Genomic DNA, 19117 nt, shown 5'->3' on the forward strand with positions numbered 1-19117 from the left:
ATAAGATTTGATGTGTCGATAGATGACATTGTTGAAAATAATGACCCCAGATTTGTTTGTTTGACTGTTTTATTCACAATGCATCGATGAAATCTAAAAAGTTTGCACACACATCTACATTTTTCTCAACTAGATATTCAACAAATGTTTCAATCACTTTACGAACATCAATTGGTTTCTTTGTTGAAAGTTTTATCACACAAATGTCTATTATATATGTACATAGACAAAGCACATAACCAATTTTTACCACATTTTCACTCTTAGGCATGAGAGACAGTAATTTACTAATAGTCACAAGGGTTGTTTCATCAGAATCTATACATAACTGTGTCAAATGACACCAATCATGCGATGTTGATTTAACAATATTCATTTGGTTCTTGAAATTTTGTAAACGTTTAACATTGACATCATACACACTATTAACGAGTGTAAAATCATCCACACTATCGTCAATACATTTATACAACAAACGTGTCAATTCGCAGTTCACACGGTGTTTCAGCACACGCTTTGACAGACTTTGGTGTCCGCAAACTATCCCCATTTTCACTTAAACAGCTCTGCAAGTCTTTGAATCACCTTCCCAACAGTCAACGGCATCGCTGACAAACCGTTCAGAGGTTTGATCAATCAGGCTTTCTCTTAGTTCCTGCAGCTTTTCCACAATGTACGGCTCGCATTGTAATTCACAGACGACTGTTTCAACACATCCTTGAATTTTTAGAAGGGGTAGTTCTATTCCAAAACACTTTAGAAGCCCAGCTATGGCCTGTTTTAAGGCAGGCGTGAACAATGTCCTTGTTATATCTTTATAGTATTTTTCAAAAAAGAAGATATCAGGTTCAAACAGACACGAATGTCGAAGTTGACTAGGGTGATCCACTTCACAACCAAGACATGTTTCCTTCAGCTTGTTGTTTATGATGTGTTGTAGGATTACAACGACAGTGGACTTTATCAGTTTTAGCGCCGTAGAGCTTACTTGCCCGTCCACCACATCAATCGGAGCAGATATAGCGTTGTCTTCAGGAGCTTCAGCGATTGTCAGTTGTCTAGCCATCAACGTTGCCAAATCATCCACCGGGTCTTGTCGAAAAACATGCGGGTTCGCAATGTCCACACAACTGAGATCATCACCATATTGACCCAACAAACTGTTGTCTGATACCGCTTTGGCAACCGCCGTCGATTCACCATAGCTGTAGTTTACAAGCCCATGACCCGTGTCAATCGGCGTATATTCAATGTCTGACAGTCGATAATTTCCACACCACATAGGTCCACGGGTGTCGGGATAGTCTGCTGGAAGAATGTCCTCAAACATGATGGCTTGCGTGTTGTTCGTTTCTTGACTTCGTGTGGTTTCAGTGTCGGCTTATGTTTCTTTTAACAGACATCACTGGAAGGCGTTGATCCACTTTTGACCATCCCACAAACGTCATAAGCCCGAGAATCAAACAGGTTAATTTTAACATCCCTAAAATATTCGCGAGGGCTGCTACCAAATGCTTTACCACGCCGTTTCTTCCTTGGCGCAAAAGCAAAGTTGGTTTCAGAACTAATAGTTGGTGTAACTGCAGATTCTCTTAAAAGAGACTGATTTACACACACTGTAGACATTTTAAAAAGCGTTTAGCCATAGAAATCCACAGGGTCATTTTAAATAACACATGCAAACACAACACACCCCCAATATGTTGGGGGGTGAGGGTGTCAGGGGTGGGGTGTAGGTGTGAGGGGAAGCCCATATAAGGACATCCTGTACTGACCTGTCACCTGGGTCATAAATCAGGGGTCATAAATCAAGGGGTCATAAATCATTCACAGAGGTGTTTGACAGAAGGTGTAGGATATATACTACTTGCATTTCTTGCTATGCTACTGGTCCGATGTGAATCATAAAGAGTGCTTCCTCCTATAAATCATGCCAAAAGAGCAGATTGGTGATTGGCCCTTTCAGATTTATTTTCCTACACTAGTAGGCTGTCCTTGGCCATGTTAAGTAGTGAAAGGTACTAGACTCTCCCTAGCGATTCTTAAAAGGCAAAACCACATGAATATCTGCATTTGCAGGGAGATCTAAAATTATAATGAAAACATTTTTCATTTGATGTGGGAAAAAAAACATCCAAGAAGGCATTTGCAAATATAAATGTAGGTGTGGCAATGTTACAATTGTGAGTCAGTCACACTTACAACATTACAGTTAGCTGTATCCTAATTGAATAAATTATTTCTTAGGGTTCTGCAGTGGTGTTTCTGGTGCTATGAAAGAAAAAAAAACAGTTTTTAAACCTTTTAAAGTCTAATAAAAACTGTCCTTAATTTGTTAGTGAAACAAATGGCGCAGATCTCGTTATTACCATGTTATAATGTAGTTATATTAAGTAGGTTAAGTTAAATTCATTTTTAAAAGAGTAAAACTGCTGGAGAACAAACAAATATGAAATGCTGTCGTGCAGATCTGGGCCAGAAGACCAACGGTTCTGAAATTCTGGTGTGTGGATCTAGGCTGGAGGTGATCCAGATTTAAAATGAGGCTACCGGATATGGCCCATTTTTCGGCCATAGGAATGATGAGAACTGGCCCTGCTGCAGGGGAGGAACCTGATCTGTATAGCCTTACTGCGCAATGTAGCCTTTCAATCTGACTAGATCGGAGTTAGGACCGTCCACTGATATAACAGTTAAATATTTAATTAAATGATATAAATAATACAATTCAAAAAATATTTTAAATGCACATTTATATAATTGAATAAATCACATAAAATTATTTAAGTTTTTATTTTTTATTTTAATTATTTAATGAACCATTTAATTAATTCTCATTTTAAATAATTATTTATTATTATTATTTATTATTATTATTATTTACTATTTATTATTTATTCATTTAATTATATAATATTGCCACAAAAACCCTTCATACAAATGCAACCTCATCCACCAATGTGTCCAGCAGGCGAACAAGCTACCGTTGGGTGATGCTCTTGTTCCCAGTATTTTAGGACTGACCTCTCAGGCCAACCAAAACAACACCCTGTAGGCGGGACTGTGACTTCTTTGGCTGCAACAGTAAATGATGGACAGCTAACGCTGGCTGCTGATTGGCTGAGGAAGAGCAGCGTCTGTCTGTCTGTCTGAAGCCAATCATCCATCTTAACAATCCAGCCTCAAAAATGCGGATCACGAGACATCCCATATTCGTCCAATGGAAAACACGGCTTTTAGTGTCCAAATATGGGATGGGTTTTGAAGTATTTTATTTGACAACCCTAGTCTGAGGTGAAATTTGGGGAATTCTGCTGGACTTTAATGTCTGTAAATTAGGGCATATTCAAAAGCATTCGTCAGTGATCACCCATTCCTAACTGTGACATGACGCTGAATTCCTAACTGTGAAATGACGCCAGTGATTCACGCAGATTCAACACGTTATAAATGCATTTTAAATTCGAGACTGTGGCTTTACAAATATATAGAATGTTAATTTAAACAAATGTATTTTTATATGTGTATGTATTTTTCGCATAAAATGATGATATATTTAAACCAAAAAACGTGAATGTAACTGTATTTGTACAAATTGCAGACCGTGAGACACAGATTGGGATATACTTATTTGTGAATAGTAAAATGTTTGTGACTTTGAGGCTAATCTCTCTTTATAACTCTCTTTACAAAATTTCTAAATCATTTTATGATTTCATTTTTAATTTTATTTTTTTAATATTTTTTTTTTGGGGGGGGGGTGATGTTCATATGCAAATAATTTATATTATTTTCAATTGCATTAGCAGTAAAATTAACTTTAATATATATAGTATATTTATACACCTTTTTGAACATTTGTTCAAAATTTACAAATTGTAAATTCAGGCCAGTATTAACAGTGACTATATAAACCATAGTTCACATGACTGACACGTTTACTATTAATTCCTTCCCTGTTTGGAAGAAAACTGCATCTTCTATGCCTTAAAATAATTTATTTTAAATGTACAACTCATTAATCTTTCCTTTTCAACTTACTTAGCCGGTAGTTTTCCCATCATTTGCTTTTTAGTGTTCTTCTCTGGTCTCAGTATGATTATGTAACACTTTGGGAAAAAGATACAGAATAACAAACCAAAGCTTGAGGCCAAAATTGCAAATATTTCCACAGCTACAGTGAACTTTCCAGGAGAGCTGACATAAGCTGGAATAAAGGTGATCCAAACTGCACAGAATATGAGCATACTGAATGTGATGTACTTGGCTTCATTAAAATTATTAGGCAGCTTCCGAGCCAGAAAAGCTAAAACAAAGCAGAGAAGAGCCAACAGTCCTATATAACCCAGGACAGCCCAGAAACCTATAGCTGATCCCAAATTACATTCTAGAATGATCTTTTCTTTGTAACGCTTTAGATTTTTTAAGGGGAAAGGAGGGGATAATGTTAACCAAAATAAACAAATAATGACCTGAATGAGAGTGAAAGTAAGGACACTGAGTCTCTGCTGTGGAGGTCCAAACCACTTCATGACATTACTGCCTGGAAGTGTAGCCCTGAAGGCCATTAACACCACTATTGTTTTCCCCAGAACACAGGAGATGCAGAGGACGAAGGTGATTCCAAATGCAGTGTGGCGGAGTACACAGGACCATCCAGAGGGCTGACCAATGAAAGTAAGTGAACATAGGAAACACAGACCCAGTGAGAAGAGCAGCAAGAAGCTCAGCTCTGAGTTATTGGCTTTGACTACTGGAGTATTTCTAAATCTAAAAAATACGATTGCTATTATTATTGTCATGAGGGCACCAGTAATGGAAACAGCTGTCAGCAAAACTCCCATAGTTTCTTCAAAGGAGAGATATTCAATTTCCTTCTTTACACATTCATCTCTACGTGGATTTGACCAGTATTCTTCATCACATTGTTCACAATTAATGGAATCTGTAAGGAAATAATAAAATAACAACAAAATATCAAATAAAATAGACAAAAAGAATAATATATACAGGGAACATAAAACAAATTAAAATAATTAGTAAATTTTGCATATATCACTTATATGTATTTTGTCTGTAATACATTTGGATTTTACACTATTTAGTCTTAATTATCACACAATATTTTAATAAGGGAGTAATACAGTTGAAAGGTATGAAAGGTGTTTCATATACCTGTCACATTACTAATTTCTCCTTCAGCACACGGTATACAGTCATAGCAGCAGATTGGCCTTCCTTTCTGTACAGCCTTCCTGGTGCCTGGAGGACAGCTCTCACTGCACACAGACACTGGCACCTGTGAGGAAAATACTTTTCCTGTGAGGAAAATACTTATTTCCAAAAAAAATCCTAATGCATACTTTTATCAAAATGCATCTTTCCCCTTTATTCTTACCTGATTCATATTTTGTGCCCATACAATTGAGTCCATGTTTATTGCTAATTGTTTGTGAGCAGGGAATGTGGAGTCATACAATCCAACAGTGACAAATTCATGCTGAAACACTTTATTTGACTGCCAGTTAATTATCTCATATTTTGCAGCCGGGTCACCATTTTTATCAAAATAAACTTCTTCTCTGTCTTTGGTTTTGAAACGCATCCTTTTGAGATGTTCTAGGAACTTCCATAAAATAATAAACATGTTCAGTTATTGAATGTTTTATCATTCAGTGTACACTAAATTCTGTCAATTAATTGAATGCTATTAAAATATTTTTCTGGTTATTGGAATCAATTATATTTGTGTATATTTAAGGCATAAGCACAAATAGAGATCATTTGCCCTTAGAGATCATAGAAATAGAGATCATTTGCCCTTAAACTTACTGTGAGAGGATCAGGCTGCTTCTTTGTTGGACATGTCTGTGTGCAGTCAAGGAGGCTGTGTAGGGTGTGAGCAACAGCATAGACCCCTTTGTACACATTGCTGTAAATGGGCATCAGGGACATGTCTGTGAAAGTATTTTCCATGTCAGAGAGTTTTTCCTTGCCTGTGCACAGTTGTAGGTGTACAGTCTTATTCTGTATTGTGTATTTACACATAAACAGAGCCTCCCAGAATTCAGTAAAAATGGCACTGCCTGCTGTTTTCAGAGGATATATATCCAGAATGAATTCCTTCAGACCTGTCACTGTTGTTTTGGGGATAGCTAGCCCTATAGCTCCTTGCAGTATGTTGTGCTTATCCAGTGCAGCAAGTTCTGGATCAAAGATCCAGGCCTCGGTTCCCACCCATTGATATCCAGTTACATTGTGTTCAGAAAGCACATGTAACAAAATCTCCAAGTCCCATGTGTCAACAAATCCGATTATTACTCTAGAAGTGGAGATTTTAATCTGCTCAATTATTCTCATTATTTTGTCCTGTGAATACGTTCTAAAAAATGGAAGTGAATATTCTAAACATATTCCCAATTGCTCTGCAGCTTCAGTAAATGCAGCCATCCCACTGTTACCATAATCATCATCTCTTCTTATTGCCCCTACCCAGGTCCATTTGAAATGCTTGACCATTTCAGCCAGTGCTCTGCTTTGGTAATAATCACTGGGGATGGTGCGCAGGAATGAGGGATATTTCTTTTTATCACTGAGGCACTCACAAGTTGCATAGTGGCTGATCTAAAACAGATTCACACAATTATTTTTGGGCACTATTAAATATTGTATAGTTACAAATTAGTAAAAACACAAATAAAAGCATTAAATACTACTATAATGGTCAGAATTCACATTTGAAATAATGTAGTAATGTACAGTAATTCTCTTTATTGAAAATTGTCACACGTACTTACTTCAGGAACACTGAAAGGTCCGATATTATTTGCAATAGCCATTGACACTGATGAGTATGTCTCTCCGATTATGGCTTGCACCTGGGCTGGCTTTGTGCAGGGTTCATCCAAATCTGAGTTCTCATTTCCATTAATAAGTGCCATGGCCATCCTAACACCCATCGCTGTAGAACTGCAGGTGTCATAGATTCTGTAGCCCAGAGAGACACCAGGCAGTAATGAGGAACTGTTGTTTATCTCCTCTATTGCATAGATTAAGGACTGTGAAAACTGGAAGGCTCTGAAATCAAGACTGTTTAAAATATTCAAATATTCACATATAGGCCTTATTATTCACTTATTTCATAATGTATTATAATTTATCTTTAGTGTGTAGTTGTACACTGTTTAACACAATTTATATTCAAATTGTATTAATTGTGAATGAAAGCCATTCAGAATTATACTTACCTCATGCATTTTACTGGAGGCGGCTTGATCAGATAGGACAAATCTGTGAAGTCCCACTGGCTATGAAAAGGCAAAATCCCTCCAACTATTATATCACCATCCTTTGAAAGTGTTGGATATACAGGTTCCCCTAGTAGGCTACAGGATGTCCCATTTGTTCTGGAAAAATTAATGATTGCCATTACTACATGCAAGAGAGCAAAAAGAGGCTCCATTTGCTTATTTTTATACTTTAATCAGTAGGAGTGTGTTTAAATGATGGACAAGAGTGTAGTTGCCAGGTCTGTGACTGCTGTTGATGCACCATGGAAGATTAGTGTATTTATAAAGGTGGAAAGGCAAACTCTCTGTGGAAATGGTGTACTGTTAGTGAGCTTTGGTGAAAGAAGGTGTGACTTTCTGAAATTATTGACATTTTAGTATGTAAAAGGTAAATTATGATGATGACTGTTGCCCTCCTTTCAACCAAAGTTCTTTTTGGTGATTACATATAAATTTGGGATTGAATAATTACTACAGTAATTAATGTTTCCACTGGCACCAATTCTGTTAACCCTAAATGATACAATGAGTAATTTGTAATTTCTTCAACACCCATGTTGAAAAATGTTTTATTGGTTTGTGAAGATGATGTTACCATGTGTGGCAGCGCAGTGGCGCAACAGGTAGTGTCTCTAGGGTCCTGTGTGGAGTTTCGTGTGCTCTCCCCTTGTCCGTGTTGGTTTGTGGGTATGTGTGAGTGTATGTCACCCTGTTATAGACTGGCACCCCCTCCAGGGTTTTTTCTCAGCTTGTGCCTAGTGTTTCCATGTAGGCTCTGGATCCACCATGACCCTGAACAGGATTCATGGTTTCAGACAATGAGTAAATGTTAATGTGTTTCAAAAGGTCAGATTTTAGACCTTCTTCAAAAGGGATCATGATCCATTTTTTTCCCAAATGATCATTTTCCATTTTTGTGCTGGTACACATGGATTTCAACAAACATTAGCACACCTGTCACTGCAGTGCTGAGAATGATTCATCACCCAAATAATTTAGCCAGTTGAAAATCCTAACTCTAGGCAACAAGTGTAGACTCAAAGAGGTGGCTTCAATACAACTCTTTCCAGAACATTATAAAAAAGGGAAACTGATTTATTAATATTTTTGAAGTTTTATTTAACTGATGCTTGTAAAATGAAGGTTTTTTACTGACTGACCCATTTCCAAAAAAAAGAAATAATAATAATAATAATAAAAATTGGAACATTATGCAAAATATTAATTAAAACAATGCATTGATGTGCAAATAATTTAAATCCTGCATGTTATTTAAAATAGTACAAAGACCATTTGATGCCAGAAACACATTCCAATAAAAATTGGGCCATGTTTACCACGGTGTTGCATAATTTCTGATTTTAACAATGCTCTGTAAATGTCTGGAAACTGAGAAGACAAATAGATTTGAAAGTACCGGGTTTCCCATTCTTGCTTGAGGGGTTCAGCTGCTTTGTTTTATTGTAGTGTTTTTGTTTTTTGTTTTTTTGTTTTTTTTAATGCACCATTCGTTTTTCAATGGGTGGCAAGTCTGGACTAGTTTAGCACATGATTTGTTTTATTAAGGATCCACATGCTTATTTCATGCAGAATGTGGACTGGTCTTGTCTTATTGAAATAAGTGAGGCCTTCCCCAAAAAGACATCTGTTGGCAGAATGTTTCTCCAAATCCTATATTATCCTTAATCGTTGAGCAGTGTCTTCACAGATATGTAAGTCACCCGTGCCACGTACACTAATCCACCCCTGTACTATCACGAATGCTAGCTTTAAATGGTGAGCTTATAACAAAAGAGAAGTTCTTTTGTATTTCAAGTTGAAAAATTATATTTTTTAATATTTTATTTTATATTTATATTTATTATTGATTTTGCAGTTTCCCCTCTCCATCTTCTGAAAAACTCAGACAACCTGAGATGCTCTTTTTAAACCCCAACACGTCTCCAAGTATTTCTAGTTAATTTTGTGTTTTTTTTTTTTTTGTTGTTGTTGTTGTTTGTGGTTTTTGTAGCTTTACACAATTTCCCAGTCTTTTGTTGCCCCGTCCCAATTTTTTTTGTAATGTGTTGCTGGTATCAAATTCAATTTTTCAGTTTTAACATTTGAAATATTGTCTGTGCATGCTTTTCAATTGAATTCATGGTTGAAATGATTTACACATCATTGCATTGTGTTTTAGTTTACATATTGCATATTGTTCCAACCTTTCTGGAAATGGGGATTTGTTTATATCCACCGGTGTCTCAAACTTTGTAAGCACTGGATTTTGCTAAACTATTATTTTAAACAGCTGTCAGCAAAACTCTCATAGTTTCTTCATAGGAGAGATTTCTTTTTACACACTTGTCCCTGCATGGATTTGACCAGTAGCCTTGATCACATTGAACAGCCAATATTACTCAATATTACCCATCTATGTAGGGCTGGACAATACAGCCAAAATTTATATCACAATATCTTTCTTAATTTCAGTCAATACAATATAATTCCAAAATATCAATATGACCTATATAAAAGCCCCAGAAAAACGGCCAAGAACAAATGAGAAACACATCACCACTGTCAGACAAAAACCTCTTGGCTTTGTCAATAATTTTGCAATATACATTGAACTGATGGCACTGCTCTGTAATTAATGTCAGTCAGTGACAGATGCTGTAAATAATGTGTTGAAATGTTGAAAATGTATTTTAAAAATCATATTATTGTTATTAGAACATTTTATTTTGTGGTATATATTGATATTGAATTTTTGTCCAGCCCTACACCTATGGGACAGGAATAGTGTAACCATGCTTTTCAACATTTTTTCTACTGTAAGCAGAGAGTGAGAAGGCCTATCATACCGACCCGAGGCCCTTTTTGTTTTTTAGCCATTTGCCAGGGCTTTGTAAACACAGACCAGTTTTGAGCATGCAGACAGACTTGGAGAACTAGCAAATGGTGAGGAAATATCCTTAGGTAAAAAAAAGTGATTTTGATAGAAATTGTGAACGTCATTAAACATTCAAATCGTAAACATAACTGCTCTGCAATATGCTTCTATGTTAATTAGAGTTGCCTTTTTTTGTTGTAAAGCTCAGGGCTTTAACATCTTTTCACTGTGCCACTAACTGTTTTGATACTAGTTTGTACAGTTCGGGTATTGCAGTTTCTGAAATGTATTTTCTGGATGGCAGGTTAAAACTTGGCTCTAAGTGCTCCAACACTCTGTGAAATCCGACATATTCCACCACAGCGAATGGTTGGTCATCAAGTTGGATAAAGTTGAGCAAATTCTTTGTGATTCTTTAGCCTTTGGGCAGTCTTCTGGGAGATTAGCACATTTCTGAAATGCCTCATTGAGAGCCTGCTACCCTGTGGTGTCCTCCTGTGTGTTTGCTAGCACAAACTCCTGGTATTCTTTGAAGTGAAACCTCTGCAGGTGTTTAATTAAATTGGTTGTATTATACGATGCTGGAATAGTTCCACCCCTCAACACACTGGCTTTACAAACGTTACATGTAGCCATTTTGTTGTTCTCTGTTTTTAAATTGAAATATCGCCATATGATCTACATTTTTTCTGTAGCCAACAACTAATGTTTGCTCACTCAGCCACAGACTGAAGCTGGTGGGGTTCAAGGTAAGTTGTGTAACTGGAATACAGATCAGTGATGTATTTCATGTTAAGGGGGTTTTAAGGTCCAATGCATGCATTGGACTGGAATATGGTTCTGTAAGTGGATCAGCTGCATTTGCTTGATATCCGATACATTAATTATGTCATTATCTGCACCCGATACCGATATTTCATCAGATTGGTCCCATCACTAGTTTTAATACAGTCTAATTTTTGTTTAATCTTGCACAAACACACCAGTGCAGTCAAAGTTTCTTACTGTTCTATTTCATATTAAAAATGATGTAGTTTCCACCTTAAATGCTGCCATGATAGTCACACAATCACACTAACACTGGCACATTTGACGTTTTCCTTACACCTTAAACAGCAAAGCAGTTACAGGTGTCTGGACAAAACTACTGCATCATTTAAGGTGACACAAAGCTTCAAGCTGGAAAATAAACAGCTAAGTTTGCTTTTTTTTTCCCTTCTTCTTCTGTTCCACCTTAAGTGCTGCAGCTGTTACAGAATTAGCCAAAAAAGAGGGAGAGTACTAGTTGAGAGTCAGGGGCCACTGTCAAATGGTCACTTTTTGGCTCCCAGAGATCAGGTAGGAGGGCACACCTTAATGGTGAGCCTGGGGAATGTGTAATTGAATAAAATGATATTGACTTCATAATAAAACCCATATATTGTTTATAATACAGAGTGGATTGTGTTATTACTACTAATTAGCAGGCACTACCACTGGCACTCATTCATTAGTAACACTCAAAAGCCTGATTCTAACACTTTGTCGTCAACAAATCTTGGGTTCCACTGACACAAAGTGTAACTCTGGCCATTATAAACAAACAACAACCAGAGAACAGCAATTTTTACCAGAATTGATGTCTAACGCTAAAAAGTGAGCTAATCCGGTTAAAGTTAGCAGGTGCAAACCCTAGCTCACTGCTCAGTTAAGCTCAAAAATTTGACTATAACACTTAAGTCAACAAATCACTAACACAGCAACACATGAAAAAAGGACAACACATATTACTAGACAAAATCTGTTTCAGATCTCTCTCTCTTCCTTGCTCTCTCCATACTAGGAAAACCAAGTTAGATTCTTCTTGTAGCGAGGTAAACAGCCTTGAGCTATGTGCCATAAAGTGTTACACCTTTCTCATGAGAGATCTCCATATGGAGAGAGATTACTTTCAAAATAATGCACAAATATGTAAATGTTAATCCACAAATTAAACACAAGTCACCTTGTTCGTCACCCTCGTTATCTGTTTCAGGTGTGTCTCGTCTGTTCATGTATTTAAGTCCCCTTCCCTCACTTCCTGTTGTCGTTCTTTGTATCGTGTCAAGTAGGTTGTGTTCTCAAGTCTTTCTGTCTCCGCTGTTTCTAGTTCATTGTTTTTCACGTCCTTGTTTTGTTTCTGTTGTTTTCATTTGTTTTTCAGTCATCGTGTTTCCTTTCTGTTGAAGTCTGTTCTGTAGTATTCTGTTTTGTTTAATTAAAAGTTTACTGTGTTTTAGCAAGTGCGTCCGCCCCAGTCAGTCCGCCTCCTCGTGCCTGACACACAATTTATTGCGAAAATAAAAACATTTGTTTAAATTAACATTGCATATATTTGTAAAATTGAAGTCAATTTAAATTAAAATAATTTAAATTGTTGAATCTATGTGGCAGCAAGGTGGCGCAGCAGGTAGTGTCGCAGTCACACAGCTCCAGGGACCTGGAGGTTGTGGGTTCGATTCCCACTCTGGGTGACTGTCTGTGAAGAGTGTGGTGTGTTCTCCCCGCGTGCGCGTGGGTTTCCTCCGGGTGCTCCGGTTTCCTCCCACAGTCCAAAAACACACGGTGGATTGGTGACTCAAAAATGTGTGTGTGTGTGTGATTGAATGTGTGTGTGTTGCTCTGTGAAGGACTGGCGCCCCCTCCAGGGTTTATCCCCGCCTTGCGCCCAATGATTCCATATAGGCTCTGGACCTCTCGGGTCTCTCGCGGGTTTTTGTATTTTGAGACTTTCCTTTCGCATTTCACCCGATCCAAATACAAATGCAGCCTGATCCACAAATGCCCTGATAGCAAGGAGACAGCGGATGACGGTTGGTCTACTGAGGGAAAAGTTGAAGGTCCTCTGACATTTTGCACAGCGTTTTCTGAGCAGACCACCGATGATTAAACAGAATTTTAGATAAAATGCCAAATTTTAGCACTTTCACATTCACAGTCCTATTTACTCATTTATCTTTCCAGAGGTTATTTTGTTATTCTTTATTAGATTAGTAAATCATTTTAATCCAGCACAGTGTCAACATTTTCAGCATTTAATCATTTTATATCAGGCTTATACTCATTATTAAATCTCTTTATATTAAATAATAAATTTAATATATTTTATATTAAATAATAAATATTACCAATCTCATAGTTGTTGGTAATATTTGTATTAGTTTGTTTTCCAGAATGTAAAATCTGTTTGAGGAGATTATAAATGAGTTATATCCTGTACAGGACAGTAATCTGAGTGGTCCGATGGTGGACCAGCAGTGGTCTGCAGTCAGTGGTCTGCCAGCCTTTTTACACTAGTGGACTGATATATGCTCGCTGTCTGGGTGTGGCCAGCAGGCGAACAACCTACCGCTAGGTGGCACTTTTGTTTTAGGACGTGTGGGGCCAACTTAAATGGCTACTCATTTGCGCAACATTTAATGTGGAAGTTCGGGTTGCTGAATTCAGCTTCATATCACACACAAGAGCGGTGGATCACTGACGGTGCCCTTTAATGACGTTAAAGTCCAGCTGAATTTCCCTAATTTCGCTGCAGACTAGAGTTGTCAAATCATCCCGTATTTGGACACTAAAAGCTGTGTTGTGTATTTTTGAGATTGGATTGTAAGAGGTTGATTTTTTCTCCAGACAGATGCACTTCCTCAACCAGAGGGAGTGGCAGATACCCCACGGCTTCTAAACTGAAAATGTGCATCTCATTGTTCATCACTTTTATTGAGTCTATCCACAGCCAGTGTTAGCTGTCTTTCATTTATTTCGGCAGTCAATGGAGTCACGGTCCCGCCTACAGGGGGTTGTTTTGCTGCAGCCCTGAAAGCAACAGGTCAGTCTTGAAACACTGGGGAAAACAGCAGTGCTTGTTCGCCTGCTGGCCACATTTGTGGATCAGGCTGCATTTGTATTTGGATCGGGTGAAATGCGAAAGGATAGTCTCAAAATCCAAAAACCCGCAAGAGAAAATTAACAAATACACGTCACGAAAGACTTGCAAATGGATCCACAAAGGCAGATTCAACTCTTTGCAAGTATATGGAATATAAATTTAAACAAATGTATATATTTGTGCATAAAATTATCTAAATTATATATATAACTGTATTTGTACAAATTGCAGACCGTGAGACAAATTGAGATTCATTTGTTAATAGTGAAACATATTTGTGACTTGTGTTTAATTTGTGTATTAACATTTACGCATTTGTAAAGTATTTTGAGACTAATCTCTCTCCATATCTCCACCTCTTGGTTCTGAAGTTGCACTGCCACGTTCTATAGTGACGGTCCCGGAGCTGTGAGGGAGGCAGTATTCTTCGTATTATAGCCTCACAATTTTTTGAAACTGTAAGTTTTAGGTTAAAATACTATAGTGTTCACTGTTTGAAATGATCACAATACTTGATAATAACCTTTATCAACCCAAGGCTACTGCAGTCTGTCCTCTACTCTTAACAAAAAACATTTCTTAAACTACTTCTAATCATGCTTATTTCTTCCACCTTTGCTATTGTATTTACTTGTGCGTTATTTGCTTTGTATTTGATACAATTAGTTTGTGTGTGTGTTTAGTTGAAATGTTTTAGCAAATATTTTCCAATTGAAATCATTCTGAAGTATCAAAATTGATTTTATTGTTATTTATTATTATTATTATTATTTTATTTATTTTATTGCATTGTTCCAAAATATATTTAAAACATTCCCTGCGAATGACTGCCATCCCCTCCAAGGTTTGTTTCCTCTCCTAACCCACTGTGACCCTGAACTGGATAAGCAGTTACAGACAACGAATTAATGAATTTAAAACATTTAAATGTAAGTTGTGTTTGTGAAACACAGACATTCTTTCAGTTACATTCAAAACTAGATCTAACATATAGGCACATTCTGTAGGAATACAATTACTGACAGTAAGTGTTGTTCTGCTGTGCATAATTTGGGAAGTGGACCCATGTGGTGGTTCTGCTTAGGAAGACATTGAGTTACCATAATTGCTGTAAAATTGCTGAAGATTGCTTGTGGATAGAAAATGCCCTCTGATAAAGAATAACCAAGTGTACAAAATGTGAGCCTTCTTTCTTAGTATGTCAAGTCTCCCTAAGATTACCATGAAAGCGAAGGAGACAAAAATACTTGAATATTAAAATCAGTGGTATATGTAAAATGGTTATATTTATAATATATTTTCTATTATTTCAGCATGCAGAATCTCATATTAAAAGTAAATATACAGGCAGCTCACTTAACTGGCAGTTTCCCCATAATTTGCTTTTTAGTGTTTTTCTCTGGTCTCAGTATAATTATGTAACATTTTGGAAAAAATATGCAAAATAGCAAACCAAGGCTTGAGGCTAAAATGGCAAATATCTCCACAGCCACAGTGAACTTTCCAGGAGAGCTGACATATGCTGGAATAAAGGTGATCCAAACTGCACAGAATATGAGCATACTGAATGTGATGAACTTAGCTTCATTGAAGTTATCAGGCAGCTTTCGAGCCAGAAAAGCCAAAACAAAACACAATAGAGCCAGGAGACCTATATAACCCAGCACAGCCCAGAAACCTATAGCTGATCCCAAATTACATTCTAGAATGATCTTTTCTTTGTAAGAATTTAGATTTTTTAAGGGGAAAGGAGGTGATATTTTTAACCATATGATACAAATAAGGATTTGGATGAGGGTGAATGCAAGGACACTGAGTCTCTGCTGTGGAGGCCCAAACCACTTCATGACTTTACTGCCTGGAAGTGTAGCCCTGAAGGCCATTAACACAACTATTGTTTTTCCCAGAACACAGGAGATGCAGAGGACAAAGGTGATTCCAAATGCAGTGTGGCGGAGTACACAGGACCATCCAGAGGGCTGACCAATGAATGTAAGTGAACAGAGGAAACACAGAGCCAGTGAAAGGAGCAGCAGGAAACTTAGTTCTGAGTTATTGGCTTTGACTACTGGGGTATTTTTAAATCTAAAAAATATGATTGCTATTATTATTGTCATGAGGGCACCAGTAATGGAAACAGCTGTCAGCAAAACTCCCATAGTTTCTTCAAAGGAGAGATATTCAATTTCCTTCTTTACACATTCATCTCTACGTGGATTTGACCAGTATTCTTCATCACATTGTTCACAATTAACTGAATCTGTTAGAGAGTGAAAGGGAATATACAACCAACAAAAAATAACTTTTAGATATACAAAGATAATAAGATTATACAGACATATAATTAAATTAATGTTCCTGTACACGAATCCCCTTTCTAATTTTCTATGTGCTTTTTAAAACATTGAAACAGAACCATTAACACTTGGGAGTGCGAGTGGGAGATGGAAGTAATAGAGACAATATTGTTTTGTTTGTTACTTATTATAAATCTGATACCTGTCGTATTACTGATCTCTCCATCAGCACAGGGTATGCAGTCAAAACAGCAGATAGGCTTTCCTTTCTGTACAGCCTTCCTGGTGCCAGGAGGACAGCTCTCACTGCACACAGACACTGGCACCTGTGATAAAAATCGATGTATAATAGCATAAAAAGGTACTTGATACATATGGTGCATATTTGATATAAAGTATGCTTTATTGAGGCAGAACCCCACAAAGCCAGTGGCACATATATATGATCAGGGAAGATATTTAGTGGTTTAAAATGTCTATTAGACCTGATTTTATTAAGATTAACTGATGTAATGTTCTTCTTTATACTCACATTATTGCTATTATGTTCCCACACAATAGAAGCCATGTTTACTCTTAACTGATTGTGAGCAGGCAAAGAAGAGTCATAAAATCCAACTGTGACAAATTCATGTTGATATTCTTTATTTTTCTGCCAGTTTATTATCTCATATTTTGCAGCAGGCTCACCATTTTTATCAAAATAAACCTCTTCACCATCTTTGGTTTTGAATCGTACTCTTTTGAGGTGCTCTAGAAACTGACAAAATAGAGCTGTGTCTATTAATTCATAACTACAAAATCTTTTTTAAAAGTGTGTAATGATTATTTTCCATGAGAGTAAAGTTTTCTGTTTATTTGACTTGTATTTGTGTGTCCAAAGTGGCCTAAGTGCTTTCTTACTCACAGTGAGAGGATCAGGCTGCTTCTTTGTTGGACATGTCTGTGTGCAGCCAAGGAGGCTGTGTAGTGTGTGGGCAACAGCATAGACCCCTTTATACACATTACTAAAAATGGACATCAGTGACATGTCTGTGAATAGGTTTTCCACATCCAACACCTTTTCTTTGCCTGTGCACTCTGGTAAGTCATCAGTATCATTCTGTGTTTTATATTTACACATAAACAGAGCCTCCCAAAATGTATTAAAAATTGCACTGCCTGTTGATTTCAGAGGATATATATCCAGAATGAAGTCCTTCAAACCTGTCACTGTTGTTTTGGGGATGGATAGACCTATAGCTCCTTGCAGTATGCTGTACCTATCCGCTGTGGCCAGTTCTAGATCAAGGATCCAGGCTTCAGTTCCCACCCACTGGTATTCAGTGACATTTTGTTCATAAAATGCACGGAGCAAAATCTCCAAGTCCCAGGTGTCGACAAATCCCACTATCACTCGAGAAGTGGAGCTTTTTATCTGATCAACAATTCTCAACACTTTGTCTTGTGAATATGTTCTGAAAAATGGAAGGGAATATTCTACACATATTCCCAACTGTTCTGCAGCTTCAATAAATGCAGCCATCCCACTGTTACCATAATCATCATCTCTTCTTATTGCCCCTACCCAGGTCCAGTTAAAGTGCTTAACCATTTCTGCAAGTGCTCTGCTCTGGTAATAATCGCTGGGGATTGTGCGCAGGAATGAGGGATATTTCTTTTTGTCACTGAGACACTCACAGGTGGCATAGTGACTGATCTAAAACAGATTTGTATAAGTAAATATTAGTAATTTTATTAGTCATTAATTGAACTGCATTTTGAACTGGTTTAACATCTCAAAATAAAATTAATTCTGACGATTGTTAAATACTATAAATATAACAAATTCTTACTACAGGAACATTGAAAGATCCGATGCTGTTTGCAATAGCCATGGATACTGATGAGTATGTCTCTCCAATTATGGCTTGCACCTGGGCTGGCTTTGTGCAGGATTCATCCAAATCTGAGTTCTCGTTTCCGTTAACAAGCGTCATGGCCATCCTAACCCCTATTGCTGAGGAGCTGCAGGTGTCATAGATCTTATAGCCCAGTGAGACTCCTGGTAACAATGAAGAACTGTTGTTGATCTCCTCTATTGCATAGATTAAGGACTGTGAAAACTGGAAGGCTCGGAGATCAAGGCTGGTTAAAAATATTCAGAGAATCATACAAAGTAATCATTGAAAACTTTTTTTCAACACATGTAAATAAGTGTAGTCCCTACTTTATGTGTGAATTATACAGAACAAGTTAATTAAAGTTATTTAATATGGGTATTGCCAACGTTCCACTGATACTTACTTTGTGCACATCATTGAAAGTGGCTTGACCAAATAGGACAAGTCTGGGACCTCCCATCTGCTATGGAAGGGTAAAATTCCTCCAACTATGATATCACCATCTTTTGAGAGTTGTGGGTATATAGGCTCTCCTAGCAGACTACAGAAAGTTGCGTTTGTTCTGGAAAAATTGACGATGGCCATTAAAACATGCAAAAGAGAAAAAACAGGCTCCATTTCATTATTGAGCTACTGAATAGTTAATGGTTGAGGTTATAAGCTGAGCATGTGCGTGACAGACCTCTTGTTTCTGTTGATTAATCAGGAAGGGTTTGTTGCATTTATACAGTGGGGAAGATGCATCCTTTGTGAAAGTGGAACACTTGGGACATATTTAGAAGAGGTGTGACTTTCTGAAATGGTGTTTAAAAAAAAAAACCTTTACCATGATTTTGTGCGACCTGTTTCACCTGTGGATTCTGATGAGTGAC

The 19117-nt window shown here is 37.2% G+C and overlaps 2 protein-coding genes and 1 long non-coding RNA gene across 3 annotated transcripts; 1 reads left to right on the forward strand and 2 right to left on the reverse strand.

The window, feature by feature from the left end:
- Nucleotides 1-4037: 4037 nt before the first annotated feature.
- Nucleotides 4038-7462, reverse strand: LOC136709665 (extracellular calcium-sensing receptor-like). The gene is made up of 6 exons (XM_066685068.1): nt 7248-7462; nt 6798-7089; nt 5833-6624; nt 5399-5626; nt 5176-5299; nt 4038-4945 (listed from the first exon to the last, which is right to left on the reverse strand). The coding sequence occupies exons 1-6, from the start codon at nt 7460-7462 to the stop codon at nt 4038-4040; spliced, it is 2559 nt and encodes an 852-aa protein (XP_066541165.1).
- A 6205-nt stretch (nt 7463-13667) lies between these two features.
- LOC136709549 (uncharacterized) lies at nt 13668-17827 on the forward strand. The gene is made up of 4 exons (XR_010804506.1): nt 13668-14005; nt 15973-16057; nt 17272-17445; nt 17537-17827. It is a non-coding gene; the product is annotated as an uncharacterized lncRNA (long non-coding RNA).
- Nucleotides 15418-18863, reverse strand: LOC136709548 (extracellular calcium-sensing receptor-like). Its single transcript, XM_066684859.1, has 6 exons — nt 18649-18863; nt 18198-18489; nt 17270-18061; nt 16895-17122; nt 16565-16688; nt 15418-16325 (listed from the first exon to the last, which is right to left on the reverse strand). The coding sequence occupies exons 1-6, from the start codon at nt 18861-18863 to the stop codon at nt 15418-15420; spliced, it is 2559 nt and encodes an 852-aa protein (XP_066540956.1).
- Nucleotides 18864-19117: the final 254 nt, after the last annotated feature.

The sequence above is a fragment of the Hoplias malabaricus genome, chromosome 11 (genome assembly GCF_029633855.1).
Source record: "Hoplias malabaricus isolate fHopMal1 chromosome 11, fHopMal1.hap1, whole genome shotgun sequence".
NCBI classification, from domain to species: domain Eukaryota; kingdom Metazoa; phylum Chordata; class Actinopteri; order Characiformes; family Erythrinidae; genus Hoplias; species Hoplias malabaricus.